This window comes from Aphis gossypii, chromosome 1 (assembly GCF_020184175.1).
Source record: "Aphis gossypii isolate Hap1 chromosome 1, ASM2018417v2, whole genome shotgun sequence".
In the NCBI taxonomy this organism is placed as follows: domain Eukaryota; kingdom Metazoa; phylum Arthropoda; class Insecta; order Hemiptera; family Aphididae; genus Aphis; species Aphis gossypii.
In genome coordinates this window covers 46,424,259-46,440,852 of record NC_065530.1, presented here as the reverse complement: position 1 = coordinate 46,440,852, position 16,594 = coordinate 46,424,259, and the positions used below count along the sequence as shown (strand labels likewise).

General features: G+C 33.4%; 1 protein-coding gene across 2 annotated transcripts in view; it reads left to right on the top strand.

The window, feature by feature from the left end:
• Positions 1-16,594, top strand: part of LOC114129066 (GATA-binding factor C) — a 55,398-nt gene that overhangs the window by 1,745 nt on the left and 37,059 nt on the right. For both annotated transcript variants that reach the window (XM_050201958.1, XM_050201954.1), the window contains exon 2: positions 5,516-5,909. In XM_050201958.1, the coding sequence (XP_050057915.1) occupies positions 5,549-5,909 (361 nt within the window). In that variant the 5' untranslated portion in view covers positions 5,516-5,548. The remainder of the gene's footprint in view (positions 1-5,515; positions 5,910-16,594) is intronic.

Sequence of the window (16,594 nt, the reverse complement as noted above, 5' to 3'; positions counted from 1 at the left end):
TATATCATAACACTTAAACCGGCTAATTTTCATTTTTATGTTACGTTTTATTGCATTGAAGATTGAAAAATAGTATTTAAACTGCAGATTAGATTATCCAATTATAATATAAATGAATACTATTTAATTTGAATAAACTAATTAACTGGCATTTTAAGGTCATAATTTTATTTGATGATTATAACAAATGAATTTAACCTACACCTAAATTATAGCTAATTTGTTTTTATTTCATTATGAGTGCCACACTTGTATATAAACAATACAACTTATAAATATGCTTTAAAACAGTTAATGGATTTTATGTTGCTTTTGTTTAGAAAAAGCTTCTTTCATACAAAAAAAACATTATTAGGTACATATTATCAAAATTTAATTCATTTAATTGTTATTTACACTAGTTCAAATACGCCTATATTATATAGTATATTATATAATATATTATAAAGTATATTCCTGCCTATTACCTACAACATCCTAAGAGTTTAATGTGTAATCAAACAATTTATATCTATAATATTGTACATTATATTTTAAACTCATTTAATTTAAAAATATTTTTATCATAAAGCAAACATTTTTTAATCCTATAAAAACATCAAATTAATAAAATATTTTATTTGAAAATTTAATATGATAATACATGTTATGTTTTCATTATTCTTATAGCATCTAAAATAATTTTAAACTTTATTTGTAGATAAATTGTAAAACAAATCACAAAAATAAATAAAATTTGGTCCTTTACTAATAAGTTAAATCAAATATTTTTAACTTAATTAAAATATTATTATAAATAGGTATCTAGTTACTAAAATTATACTCATTTATAATACACATACCAGTTTCAAATGAATTTTTTATCTTAATAATCAATAAATACCATTCAAGTCTACCATTTTACATTATTTAATAAGCCTAACTTATAAATCGTAAATTCAAATACATGAGTATAGGTACTATACGTGAAGGTAAGACCCAAAATATCTGTAGTAGGTACATTAACAAAAATGCAGCAGATGACTATCTAAATATGTAAATTTTGAAAATAAGAATAATATATACATTATTATTTTAAATAAGAATGTTTTAAATAAAATATCGAAATTTGAATTGTGTATTCACTACATATACTTACAATTTTACTAATAATATTTTAGTTGAAAATAGCAGTATACCTATATATAATCTTAAATTATTTTTTTCATCAAATAATAGGTATATTTAAAAAATAAAATAATAAAATATTTGGATGTTAAGTTTCAATAAGCTTTTTTAAACGTATACAATAAAATTATTATCATCTAAATAGTAAATAATATGTAATCTTACATAATTTCCAAAAAAATTGTTATAATTTAAATTCCAATTTATGATTATATATATACTTATTACTTATACTTTCTTACTTATTTAAACGCTATTGCAGTGAATCTTTAGAAAAACGAAAGACGATATAACTTCTATACATTATCCTTAATTAGTTATATTTGGAATTTAAAAAACATTCGAATGAGCTAGTAGCAGTACACAAACGCGTCTAATTACTCTAATAAATTACGTTTCACATCAAACTGTACAATATTATCATAGTATAGATTAGGTAATAGATTCAATGAAAATATTTTTCTATCAAACTACGGCTTTTGTTGTAAACGTTTACACACTTTAATATAATAGGTACATATACATAATATAACACGTACAGTATATAATATACAGATTGTATATACATATATATAATATGTACCAATTGTACCTATATATATATATTGACTCGTATCAAAATTCACAGCGGTGGTCCCTCAAAATTAAACTGTACAATACGTTTTATGCAATATCATATTATACACATATATATACCGATATAACGATGTATAATAAGTATTTGCCCCATGTAGCGTCGACGCTTTTCATGTATAATAGCTTGCCCCCTACGTCATAACAACGCTGTTTATTGGTGACATCCACTTATTACGGCAAATCTCGGAGCGCGTATATAGGATATATACATGTGTTCGGGGTGCAGCACCAGCAGCCAATTACCATCCCGTTTTGCGTACCTATATATATAATATAATATGTACGTATGTGTATATAAATGCATCGTAGGAGTACTTATGTATATATAAGTAAATATATAATATACCGAGTATCCCCAACAATAGTGGCTACAGGTGTCTGTCCTTATGTGGAAAGAAGATTAGCCCACTTAGCGTGCACGCTGTATACGGCATTATTAGAATAAATTGCAAAAGACCTCCATAAATATCCGCAATATCTTTGTTTCGATCAGGTTTATCTTATCCCTTGGGTACCTATGCCTATTTATTTTTATTTCGGCCTATATGATATCCGCACAGAAGCCCGCGGTACACACGGGTAAAGGTATAGGTATAGGTACTATACTCTTATAATATTATTACGATTGACTATAGGCACCTTCTATATGTATAGAGTATATGTAGGTACCTATGTGTGTATATTATGCAAAAATGTGAACCATACCTACGATATATTTGCTAACAATCGCGATTGTACCGCGGTATCGTCGTGTATACCTAGTTGTATATTATTATATTATAAACTTAGGTAGATAGGTACTTATGTATATATTTGCACCGTATATTGTATATGATATTGATTTTAATAACGACAATATAATAACGATAACGATGATAAAAAATTTGCTCTTGTATAGTTTAACACATAATGTACGATATTATATTATTGTTGTCGAACATAATTCAAAATTGGGGCTCAAACAAATTCCGTTAAATCATAATAACAATCATAATCATAATAAGAATAACAAAAATATATAATATACTTAAACTAAAATTTAAATTTTATTCGGCGACGCGTTGACTTACCTACTAGATCAGTTTTTCAAATAATACCTAATGTCAACCCCGTAAAAATAAAAGACGACATATTATATTATTTGTATATTACCATTATAAATTATAATAAACGTACAGCATGCATTATCGTACCAATATAAGTATACACTGCAGCGATGCATTTATTATTATTAGGTATATGTTATATTATGTACGTGCTCTCATCATTGTCAACGTTCGGGCGCCTGTTGTTTTCCAATTAAAATACGTAGCCGCGAATTTTTTTTTTTTTTATTATTATTTTTTCTTATGTTGAAAATCGTGTGTTTTATCGTCTTTCCCACTGTATTCCCATCGAACAATGGGCACCTTGAATTCCAAACACGCGCAATGATTAATGTTCTAGTGTTCACAGGTATACACACACTCACACACACAAACTTACACGAGTACACACACTTATATAATGTATATATATACAGGTGCATAATTTAATATATAAATATACGATTTACGTAATTTCGCGTACAAGTTAATTTACTTCACTGTGGCTATTATTAGTACAAGGAGTATAACATATGCGTCGCATTTAATAAATAAATGGGACGTATAGATAATAATATGACCCTCGAACGTGGTGCAGGAAATTTAATATAATATCTCCTTATACCTACTTATACATTATAATAAGCCTGGATTTGATCTGGGCTACAATAATATTATCGAATATTGACCAGTATTGCAACCTCTACGATTGTTTTCGGCATTTACAAAATGCACCATTTTCCCTCAAGCAAATGTACCAACATTGTCCACAACATAATATTTTATACCTCGCTCTAGTAGGTATACACGATTAAAATACGATTACAGAATGAAAACATTATTTATAATAATAAATAAATAGCAGTATACATGGAAATTTGTCAAAAATATTAAGTCTTTATTACAACAAACATATATTATAGGTACTTTATAAATTAAACATTTTAACATTATCGAATTTTTTGTTTTTTTTTTTTTTTTTTGACAAACTACATTGTACTTATACTGCTTATTATTATGAATATTGTATTTATTCTCTTATTATAAATATTTTTTTTTTATTTTCATTTAATTACATATTTTTCTTCCACATTTTACGCTTTTTGTGTTATTGTGATCGTGTAGATAATACGAGTGTATGTTGATGGCAACTATAGTACCTTTTGATCTAGTAGTTTTGGGGAGCATACCATGTATTTATATTATTTCAAATACTATTAAAGTTTTTAAACATTTTTCCTTTGCACGATTTCAGCCGTTATAAAACAACATTTTCGGAAAAAATTACAGATATATTTTGCGTTTTTAAATAAAAAAAAAAACCATTTTTAATTCAATATTCATAACAAAATATTTTAGTGAAGTACTTATTTTAAATAATGAGTGTCTTAAGTGAAGATAATGTATAACCTCGTATGTATCTTATAATATATGTAATGTATTTCTGATGGGCACAAGTTAAAGATGATTTATATTATTATTATTATTTTATTGCTAAAACACTTTCCTTTGGCGAGTGCAGTCTTCAGTCGCGCGAGACGTTAAATATCTGCAGCTGTGAGAACTTACTGTATAAACTATCACTTATATGAAATGAAAATTATGATTACGACGAACTCGACTGACCGCGGTTAATTGTAATAATTACGTTATCAGATCTCGTTAAGATCTAAACTATATGGATATCCGCGAGTGCGTATATGGAACGACTGTTTTAGATTTTAAATCGCGTGTAAGTAGGTATATTAAATACACGTGTTTATTATTATTATTATTATTTTTTCACTACTCGTATGACGTGCGTAGAAATTTGCGGGGAAAGCGAACTTCGAAATGTTACGATCCCTCGCCGTTCTTGTGTCGGTAAATCGTCGAATTTCCGGTAATTTACGGGAAAACGTATTAATAAATGCATATTTGATTAGATTCTTGTTTTAACATAAATTATTTAGATATTTTTATTTTTATTACTAATATAAGTATAGTTCTATCCGATGACACACACATGATATAATATTAATATTGCACTTGTTTCAAAATAAACTCTCCTGCGAGTCATAATATTTTCATTGAAATACCTACTGTAAAACAGCTATTCGAGTTATGTTTACGAAATTTAATTTGGAGTTCTTGTAAAGTAGTTTCGTAGTTTTACACTCGCACAGACTTGAAATAATATTAAACGTACGGTAATATAACCAAAAGTCATAAGCGTATCTATTTAGTTTTAACGAAAAACATATTATTATTCATTTCGGTTTAGTAATTTCTGCGGCGCATTTCGGCGAAAACGCGTTTCTAGGAATCGATAAAAACTATAATTAGACTTCTGGGGATCGACGATTACCATATAGTTCGCCAAAAGCCACTTCGAAAATCGTTAACGAGAAGAGAGTATATTTCTATATCGGTTCACACAATTGCAGAATTTTCGATTGCAATTCGACGGATTTCTCCGTATACACAATATTGTTTTAAAGTCGAGATAAGGCCACCCCCGCCCCACCGTACACTGTTATTCTAAGAATATAAATTATGGGATTTCGTCGTTTATACAACTGTACAAATTGCAATAATTGCAAATATTTTGAAAAATTATTAATTTTGGGTTTTTTCCCGGTTTGCAGCATATCACAGCCGCTCGAACGCTTTAAAGCGGCATGGAAATGGCTGCCGGCATGGAAGTGGTCGGCGGTGCGGGAGCTCATCATCACCACCACCATCATCCGCACCACCGAAGCTGGTACGAGACGCCGGCCGGGTCGTCGACGTCGTGCCGGGACGAGCCTCTGGTGGCCGACAACATGTCTGACCACATGAACTCGTTCTTCGCTCATCACCACGTCAGCGCGCTAGACGCTCACCCCGCGGCCAGGGACTACCATCATCACCGGGCGGCAGCAGCGGCCACGGCCGCGGCCGCGGCGCCGTATCACCGCGATTCGCTCACCGTCACCGCCCGCTACTATCACCAGCAGATCCACTCGCCGTTCGCACCGCCTCCGCCGACGTCGTCGCACGGTAAGTCCTCGTCATTAAACTGCACTATAATAGGAAAAATTTCAATATATTTTTATAATGGTCCAATCGAATTTCGGTGAATGATTTTGCTTTGACGATTTGAGTTAAAAATACTTTTACGTTGGAGTCGTCATGTGTACGGTATTTCTCGTCACATACGCTTTTCGAAAAATTGCTAAAACCACGTTAACAGTTCCATGAGGGTATAATATTATTCGTTTTTTATAGAAAAACTTTTTATCATTTTTTGGTTTATATTTATTTAATGATCGCTGTTGTTTCGAGAACGTATCAAATTTATATCGACGTCACAGTACGCAATTGCAGCGAGACAGTCCTTGTGGCTAATATAATATTATTTAATAGGTATACTCATAGTACAGACCTCTCCCCTATTAAGTCTGTTTTGATTGCGTCTCTCGTACTCGCTTGCAACAGTAAAACGGAATTGCACTTATTGTTTTTATTGTGATTCGCGAATTTGTCAGACTAACTTGCAGAGGGTTTACGTATATACGATGCGGCTTTGTGCAGCAAACGCTTTATTCTAGTCCTTTCTTTCTCCCAATCACTTCGGCATAAAGTATTAAAATATCTTTGTTTTCGAATATCGAATATTATCTCCATACAACATTAATATAGGTAAGAAGTAGGTACTATACAGACACGATTGTCCGTTGAACACGTATTGGTATTATTATTGCCACATCGATCATTATTTTTCTTTGCAAAAACAAAGCCTCATTGAATAGTCCGTCTAATATTATATACATATTATTATATCGGCCGTCTATGTGTGTTATTAGAACATGAATATCGGAATAATGCGCATATACGTTTACTAATACGTAGGTACATACCGCGTTTCGTGTTGTTTATGCGCTGCGGTATACAATTTAACGGTCATCTCATTCATTATTAATTAATATAATGTGTATATATATATATATTATTATTAACCGGACATTGGGTAATTTTCAAGTGTAGAAAGTGAAACATTGTAATACATTTGCTTTGGCAAACGCGTATCTACGCATATATAGTATTATTATGGTATGGACACGCCGAAAATACATAGGTAAATATAGAGTTCCGAGACTCTATATAGTCCGGCGATGTACACAGCCTTATTTTACTATATACGACCGCGTTGTCGTTTTCCACGTACGCACGCACGTCCGTGGAAAACACTTTGCCACCGACGCCAAGGATTTATATTTTATGGTGGCATAGTCATGGACGAGATAGCACACACAGTATGTACTCTTGATGATGGCGCTGACTCTTTACACCTGGCTGACCACCACACAAACACACACGCAAGCCGACAGTCGGTCGTTATATATATGGCTATCATTAACCCGCAATAATAGTGAAAAACACGACGAAAAAACGACCGAGAGAAAATAATAATAATAACAATAATAATAATATATGCGTGCCGTATAATATAATATAACGTATACTATTATAATAATATAATATTATACGCGTTTTATACCGCACCATTGTGTGATGTACACGACGCGTAAGTATTATAAGGATTATGATATGTGCAGAGCGCTGTTTTTTTATTTATTTTTTTTTTTGTTTCTAAGGACACCCGATCATCAACGTTCCACAAAATTGTATGTATATATTATGATATACCGTATATACGTCCTATGTATAAGCACTGGAATTTCGTTTCCAAAACTCTCTATATGATTTAGTGATTTTTTTTTCTTTCCGTCCGTCCCTCATTGTGTTCGACAAACACCGTTTTTAGAACATTACCTATTTCTATACTTTGTGTCTATATATGGCTATAACTGGCCCTCCTCCACGGTGGCCGTGCTGCATTATTATATCAATATTATGTATAACGCGCGCCCTCTCTACCGCGGTGCTGCAGCGTTTCATTAAAACCGCTCCGCAGGCATAATTAACGGCTCGCGATTGCTTTGTAATTTTCAGATTCAGAGGTCGTTCTCGTTTCGTATCCCGTCGATATTATTATTACACGTATTAAAGTTTTTTTTCGCCTCCTCCGCTGCCGCTGCGCCCAGTGCGTGTGGTGTGTTATTGTACCACCGCGGAATCGGTAATTTGTAAGCGTAAACCGAGAATCCGGTAAGAAACGCGTTCGGACCGTAGAATTATCCCTGGACATTACACAGTACACCGCGAGTTGTGTTGTTGTATTATTACTATGTTTGTATCTGGTACAACACTTATAGGTACCTATATGGTCGACCGAAAAGTAAAAATATCACATTTCGTATATTATACACGGTACAAACGTGTTTAAACACAGTGAATTAAAATATCATATTGAACTAAACTACAGTAAGTATAATGATCTAAACAAATGGTGGAGTTGGTCGGTAGGACCGAAGTTAACCTCTCGTAGACCCCTCTTGGACACCGCATTAAGAATGCAAATTATTAACATCTACGAGTATTCCTATACATTGATAAATTAATTTTGCGCGATAATTCTTGAAAAATATACAAATTATTAATGTAATTCTACTCGTACGTTACTTTTTTTACTGTATGCACTGTAATATTTTATTGAGGGGCTGTAATTCTAGTATATATGATTTGTTGAAAGTCTATAAATTCGTGGAACGAGATCTGTATTTTTTTTTTTTTTTTTGTACAAAACGGGTATACGGTATATTATACAATTAAACGGCGATGTGCGAGAATTGAGTGTTCTATTCGAACAGATTTTTCTATACATGTAGAATTATTAACGACGTAACATCCTGAATCTATTATTGTACCTATCACCTACACACGCACAGCACACACGAATAAAAAAAAATAATGTTTATATCATAATAACGGGCTAATTTTTTCCCCGGCTCCCGTGTTGGTTTATTAACTATACATGCAGACGAAACGCAATGTTCTTGCACTCTTTCCGGTCAGGCCTGCATGCGCGCACCGGATACCGTGCAGCACGGGGTTCTCATTATAAAATTGGCTCTTACCCGATAATAATGAAAATATGAAAAAGTATGTTTGCGATAAGAATCTGTCACATTATATTACATCCTTTTTTTTCACTTGTAAATTATGGATAAATACACGGCTCGTTTTGTGCAATGCAAGTATTATATTATGTATATTATTTTATAATAAGTACCTACTACTCACCTATAATATACACTCGCGTATAATATATATTTTTTCCGACCGACGGCGGAACTAATTTCATCGTGATCGATTCGCCGTGTCGCGCCGAATTTAAATAATAATGAAATAAATATACATACGCTTGTACACTTGTTGTATATAGGTATATACAGCAAGGTATACTCACTGCAAGTACAAAACAATACGATATCATAATATCTATCAAACTGAACAATCGTCCTGACTGATTAAAATTATTTTATTTTCGTCGATTTACACTTTTCATGAAGTATCATGCATAAGTATCTTACTTAATGCTTAGGAACATAATGTTACGTACAATTTTGTCAATATTATATCGTATATATAACGTCATCATTGATCGCGCGAAGTTTGCTTCGGCGCAGGATTGGTCTGGCACAGACGTTATAGTTATAAAAAAGCAACACTTTTTCATTCTATATAATATACACACGCCGTTCTTGGCTCGAGTCCTGAATAATAATAATGCGCGGCATGATGAATATATACATAATATACGCTATAAGACTTCATGGATAGGTATAATATAGGTATTACGTTCCTACCTACAACTATATATAAAACGGGCTAACCCGTCTTTATGTATAATATATAATATTATACTCTGCAAAATTGTTCTAAAAAAATAATAATAATAAAACGCTCACTCAGCGTTTAGACGCGTTTAAATTCATAAATATATATGTACAAATGCGTACTTATATATATATAGCTATTTTTACAATAAACGACCAGCCATATTATCACTGTAGCGAACGTATCGCCATAGTTTTTTTTTTATTCCAGCGGCCGTGCCCAAGGCTAGAATATGAGAATTAGAACTCGTACCTATACTAGAACAATTTTTATAGCCGAAAAAAACAACTACACATATTAATGTTATTAACACGGTTGTAATCGTTGTGTTTAGCGTCTTTTGGAGTAGATACGCATAAGTCGATATGCTACAGAGTATATATTATTATATAATATATAATAACATATATACTGTAGGTATATTACAGGTGTATGAATATTATTTATAATTATACAGTATAGGTACATTTTACATTTAGTTTTACAAAAACCGATTTGACAATCCGATAAAATCACTGCGATTTACGTCGTACAGCCGGTAAACCAAATAAACATTTTTTAAACGTTTTGTACTAAAATAATGTTACATTTTTATCCTCAGTAATAAAAAAACGTTAAAATAAATAAAATAGGCAATTTAAAAAAAATGGTTTATTTCCCTCATAACTCAAAAAAACAAAAAAAATAGTCTTAATCCTTCTAATAAACTTGCATGCTTTCTCTCGTACATTGTATATATATATTACATTTTAATAAGTTTGTACTTACAATGTTAATTTATATTTTTCTTAGACTAAAAAAGTCAATTTTTGTCCCATAGCATTTCAAAGTAAAAGACAAACAAAATAAACATGAAAATCTAGTAAAAAGCAATAAAAAAATCACCTATAAATAATCGAAAATAATTATTAAACAAATAGGTAGTACCTACTAACATAATGACATTTATTTTTACAGAACTGCTGAATTTTTTGTTTAACGACTATTATACGGTCATCGAGTGTGGTTTTATATATTTTATTTTCTGATGTGTAGCGTAGACCAAGCGCTCGTATAGGTATATACCAAGACGTGTTACAAAACCGAATATAATAACGAAATTTTGAATTTGGGAATAAATCGACGATATTATATTAAAATATGTTTTATTTTTTTTTTTTTTGATAATATTCGCCGTTCAAATTTTGAATTTGGGAATAAATCGACGATATTATATTACAATATGTTTTATTTTTTTTTTTTTGATAATATTCGCCGTTCGTGCCGTAACAAATATAATAAAATATCAGCCAACGGCCGTCGTCGACCGGGCGCGGAGACAAAACAACAAACGGGGTCGTCGCGCGCGCGCGAACCGCGCTCCACGCACGGCGGCGGCGGTGGCGGCGGCGGCGACGGTTGATTAATCGACCGGTCCCCAAGGGGCACAACCGGCTCGCTCTCACTCCGGCGAGAACGCGGCCGCCGCACGTCTCTCGGAGTTTTTTTTTTCCACAATATAATATTATAAATAATAATAATAATATAATACGTGTCGTCCGAGTGCGGCACCGGCGGTGCGCATTTGTCGAGCGCGACCGCGACAGTCCGGCGCGCACATTCCTGTCCGTCGGTGTCGTTACGCGCCGCGCGCACGTACCTCCCGCCACGCACGCTCGGTACGCGATTGGTCGGCCCCGACGGTGCCCGGGTCCCGGCCCCGGTGGGGGGGTTCAGTCGTCGTCGATGTCCGGAGAGGAAGAGGGCTTTGGGACTGCGACGACTTGACGTATAATATAATAATATAATAATAATAACAACGTTGACGACGACGACGACGATAATAATAATGTGACGTTTTGATGTGCGTCTCTTCTGATATTTTCATGCGATTTGGCCCCGAGCGGGAGATCGCGCTTAAAATATCGTCGTCGAGAGTACCCCGGTCGGATGCGCCGTGACAAAGTACGGTCTTTCCAACCGTACTGCTATGATGATGAGCACTGGAGATATTATACTATCGTGGTAATCATTATTTCATCCACGTATACCGCGATATTATAACGACGACGATTGCAGTGGTTTCAACCGCAGTCGCGTGTACAGTATCTATGTACTTAACTTAAAGCTCGCGTTTATATGCGTCAATGTATCTTATATTTTATCCCGTCGTGTGTCAAACGTTGAATGTATAAGTTACGTTTCGTTCGCTGTGATTAGAGCTCAGTTACCTATCGCAATAGTTACTTGTATCGAGTTCAGACAACTTCATCGACAATTTTGGAAAAAAAAATCTTATTTCAATAATGCCAGAGTGTTCATTTTTGATTTTTATAATACCTATGCATTATACATGTATGCGATGGTTACGACATAGTCGACATACAGTAATAGGTTTTCGTATCGAACGTCGGCACATAGCGAGCGATACATAAACGTGTAATAATGTCCTATTTCCGTTGTTTAACATTTACTGTGTTAAGTTTTTGTACACACCGCAACTGTGCCTAAATGTAATATATCTACTGCGCCGACTTTCCCGTGGTTTGTATACATATTGTTTATTATACCTACGGAAACTCAACACTATGCTGATTTTACAAAGGATCGAGACGGAAAATCCTCCCTTTCCGCGGCCTGTATTGTATACAAAACAACTCCTATGTACGCGTCATAATAATAACAATATATTTTATCATGCAATAACAATATCCCTCTGGCCGTAAGTTAATTTCGTGTAAAAACTTTCGCGAAAACTTTTACTCGAAGGTTATTTTTTTGTTTTCACTCTATTCGCGGTTTGTTATTTTAATGTGGCTACTTTTGTACACACTCAATTCGCTTGTCGTCTACACTGTGCAGCGCACGATTTATACAGACAATGCAGGACTTTTCATTTTCGCGTCGCTGGTATATACCAATAATTTTATATTTTAATTTCGTTGTTTTACCACAACGTGTGAAATGCAATGCTTCAACGTAATATAGATGTACAATATATTTGTACAGTTTTTTGACTAATCACTAATGGTAAAGAAAAAACGAAAATTGTCTATTATAATCGATGAAACAATATCGCTCGAATATCTATTATTATATACATGGCGCACGTACGTATATAAATACGTATACATGTTATACATTTAATTATATGCGATCGGACTCGGCGTGTACCAACGTAGGTACCTATTTAATTACGAGAGTACCTATATCTATATACCTAGCTAATACATGTTTATATATTATCCTGGTGTGCATGCGCGTGTGTGTACTTACACTATATCTGTGTAGATTATATTGTAAGCGACGAGAGACGACCTTCTTATAATGTGCAGTAGTATCGCGGAGGTCCTTGGGTGTTTGATCGTTAATTCGAAAAAAAAATTAACAACAACATATCTGCATTTTTATGTTTATTATGATTATCTGAAACGGTGGTGGCGGGGCTGCAGCCAGTTTTAATTAACGATTTACAACTACATAATGATATCATTATCCTTATAGGTATATTGTGTGTACCGTATGTGTATCGCGGCCGACGTGTGTCATAACTGCTAACGAAAATCGGCGTGTGGGTACCGTGCGCAATGTCCAAGGAAAGTTCAGGCAAAATTCGCAACATGTCCTCGAACGCAATACAATAAACACACTCGATAATATTATTTAGATATTATGACTGTATTGTATACGTTATAATATGAAATAATATCATATAAATTATTATAGTTCTGTATAAATAAGTCATGCGACGGCAACGACCGACTAATAAATTGTAAACATCGTCGGTGAAGAAACTCTCGAATAAACAATACATGCCTCTTCGTTATTCCGTACTCTAAATCAGTTGACCCAATTATTTTAATTTGTGTGTCTAACCGAATAATTGGATTTTTTGACTTACCAAACTTCTTGTCCTAAATCATAATTATCGGATTGATATTGCGCTCGCTAAAACTCGGCCGGACCAACGTTCGGTAACTACCTATATACGATATATATAGTCGGTATATACTGATAGGTATACTTATATATTTTGTATGTATATTATGCGATGTAATAAAAACAATGCCGAAGGTGGTAACAACGAACGGCGGCTCGTACGGTTCGTGTGGAATGCGTGGCCCATTGTTGTGATCGTGAGACTGTGGCACCTTTTGGTCGTTATTTGAATTATAAATCAATTTGAACATGGCCGGAAATACCGTCGCCGACGAAAAAATAAACGCCCCGCGCTTCTTTCGGCGGCTACTATTCCACACACAAACACACATATAAATTCGGTATCTTCTATAACTATTACAGTGCGTATATATTATACTTAAGATGTACGTTCACAATATTGTATATAATGCATTTTTAAAAAAAATATAATAATGTTGTTTGATATATGTGCGTTTAAAATGTATCTTTGTTATTATTATTTTTCGTTTTCTTCGCGCATATATATATATACGCAGAGGTAGATTCGTAAATTTAGTAGGTATTATGCTATATAATAAAAATAAGTTAATAATAATATTAATATCGTATACGCACACACAAGAGCGTCGTGTATATCGTCGTCGTAATATTTCATTTTATTTATTTATTTTTCACAAGAACGGGCGACGTCGCGTCGTTTTTTTCGGCACCTTTGTCCGCGCGATACATCGTAAATATTGTGCGCACACGTCGTGTTTTTTACAATTTTTCTCTACTCCTTACCCGTATATAATACGAATTTATTTTTTTTTTTCATTATTATTATTAATTTCCACGACGTTTGTCGGCCACGCAGGCGTATATACGTACACATAATACACATATAATATAATATATATCGCGTGCGGTTCGCGGTTGGCCCGCGCGCCCGTTGTGTGTATCGCGCCAACACGAAGGGCGTAGGCTTTGCATGTACATATATAATATTATAATATTATTATTATTTCCATCGGACGGTGGCGGCGGCGGTTTCTTTCCTCTCTCCGTCGCGCGCGTTACTCGACCGACACGACGAACACATAGCAATATATAAACGCGTACACACTGCACACATAACTACTACCATATAGGCGCGCGCATTAATAATTATTACAAACGTATACACACACGGCGGGAAAATAAAAATAATAATGATAATAAAAATAAAAAGAGAAGAATTAAAAATTATGTCACTGCTGTAAGTTGTCGTTGAGTAAAACAGGTATAGCCATCTCGGCCGCCCGGAGATGCTGTGTGTTCTACCGACGAAGGTGCGTGTGTGCGAGTTGTGTTTCGAGTATAATATACGCGAAATTCATATCAAGGGTGGGTGGGGGATACCGTCTTTCGTTTCGACGTCGTTATAATAATAATAGTGTGTATAGAAGGATGGAACGTGATGGCACGTGCACGTGGTGGCCCGCAAGACCCGACGGAACTGGTAGAATTGTAAATTCGTATATTATATTTTATGTTTAACGTTTTTTTGCATATGGGTACGATATAATATCATTACGGAGACTTAACTGCTGTACTGGTCGGGTTTATATTCGGTTTAAACGTGTGTTGTGTTTAATTAGACTGGATTATAGCTGGTGGTGCATATAATTTGAATATATAGCCTTTCCGAAAAGTCATCCATGGTTTTATATTACTATAGGAATAAATTATCATATTGTGTTCGACTATTTAAAATTGATTGATTTATTAATTGATTTTCCTGGTTGTATTACTTTTATTTGGTTGTTCAATAAATCATATTTTGACAACGTATAATTTTTTTTACTCATCAAACATCACCTCGGTGTGCAATGTGTGTGCATATTATAATATTGATTTGAATAAAAAACTGTGGGGTTCGCTGATTTATATTTAAAGGTATAAAATTCGAGTAAATTTCGTGTGTAATAAAATATTATTGTTTTCGTTGCAAGCTATATTATACATAGTTGCAAACCTTGTGTCGTTAGCACTGCAGGTTCATAATATATATATATATATTTATATACTTATAAGTATACATTATACGAACAATATTTATGCGGAGGACATTTTCTGTTTGCATTGGCGATATAAATATATATATATATATATATATGTAATTTGTATTTCGTATTTTGATTTCCAAAACGTATTATTGCGTATTTTTTTCCTATTGTCTCGCGTTGAAAAAAGCATACTTAATATAATGGTCGCTTATAGTTATATGCTTATAATTTTTTTTCTATTCTTGTTGTCGAATATTTTTCAAGGATTTTTCACCCACTCGGTGGTGCCAATAGTATAATATTATTTTATACAATACCACTATTGGTGAAAGACATTCGTCTGTAGTACCTACTAAAAATTGCTTACCTACGTATAGTTTCGAGAAAAAAATAAAATTTTCTCGGTGAGTCGCTTGTTATTAGTTATATTTATTTAATTAATTATTATTTTCAATTTATGTACCTCATCGTACACACAATTATGGCGAGTCTGACGTATCACACGCGTGTGTGCATAAAATATAATTCGCATTGGACCGTATATAGTTTTTTTTTCAGTTCTGAATTAATTCCATAGCTGAAAAAAATGAAATTACACATATATGTATTATTAAAAAAAAAAAACTAGTACCTATATATTATATACAATAACCACGCCGGACCAATAACACATTATGTATAGGTATACTATATATAATATAATATCATGATCGTAAGGGGTATATGACAACCGGTTTATGCGCGTCTAAAAGAGCGCATAGGCGTTTGGAATACAAATTATTATTCTTCAGGAAGTTCGAATCATTCTCCGTTTGACAGCTTCGAATTCCTAAACAAATGTTTTGTGCGTTCGTGTGCTTGTGTGTTAGTATATTTGACGTGAAACCCGCCAAAGTCGTTTCGACCGGAAAAAAAGGAAATTATTCATTTTTTTGTTTTTATTGATCTACGCGTGTAAGAACAAACGTCGTATTGTTATGTAAAAAAAAATTTTATTTCCGTTCTGAGAAAAAC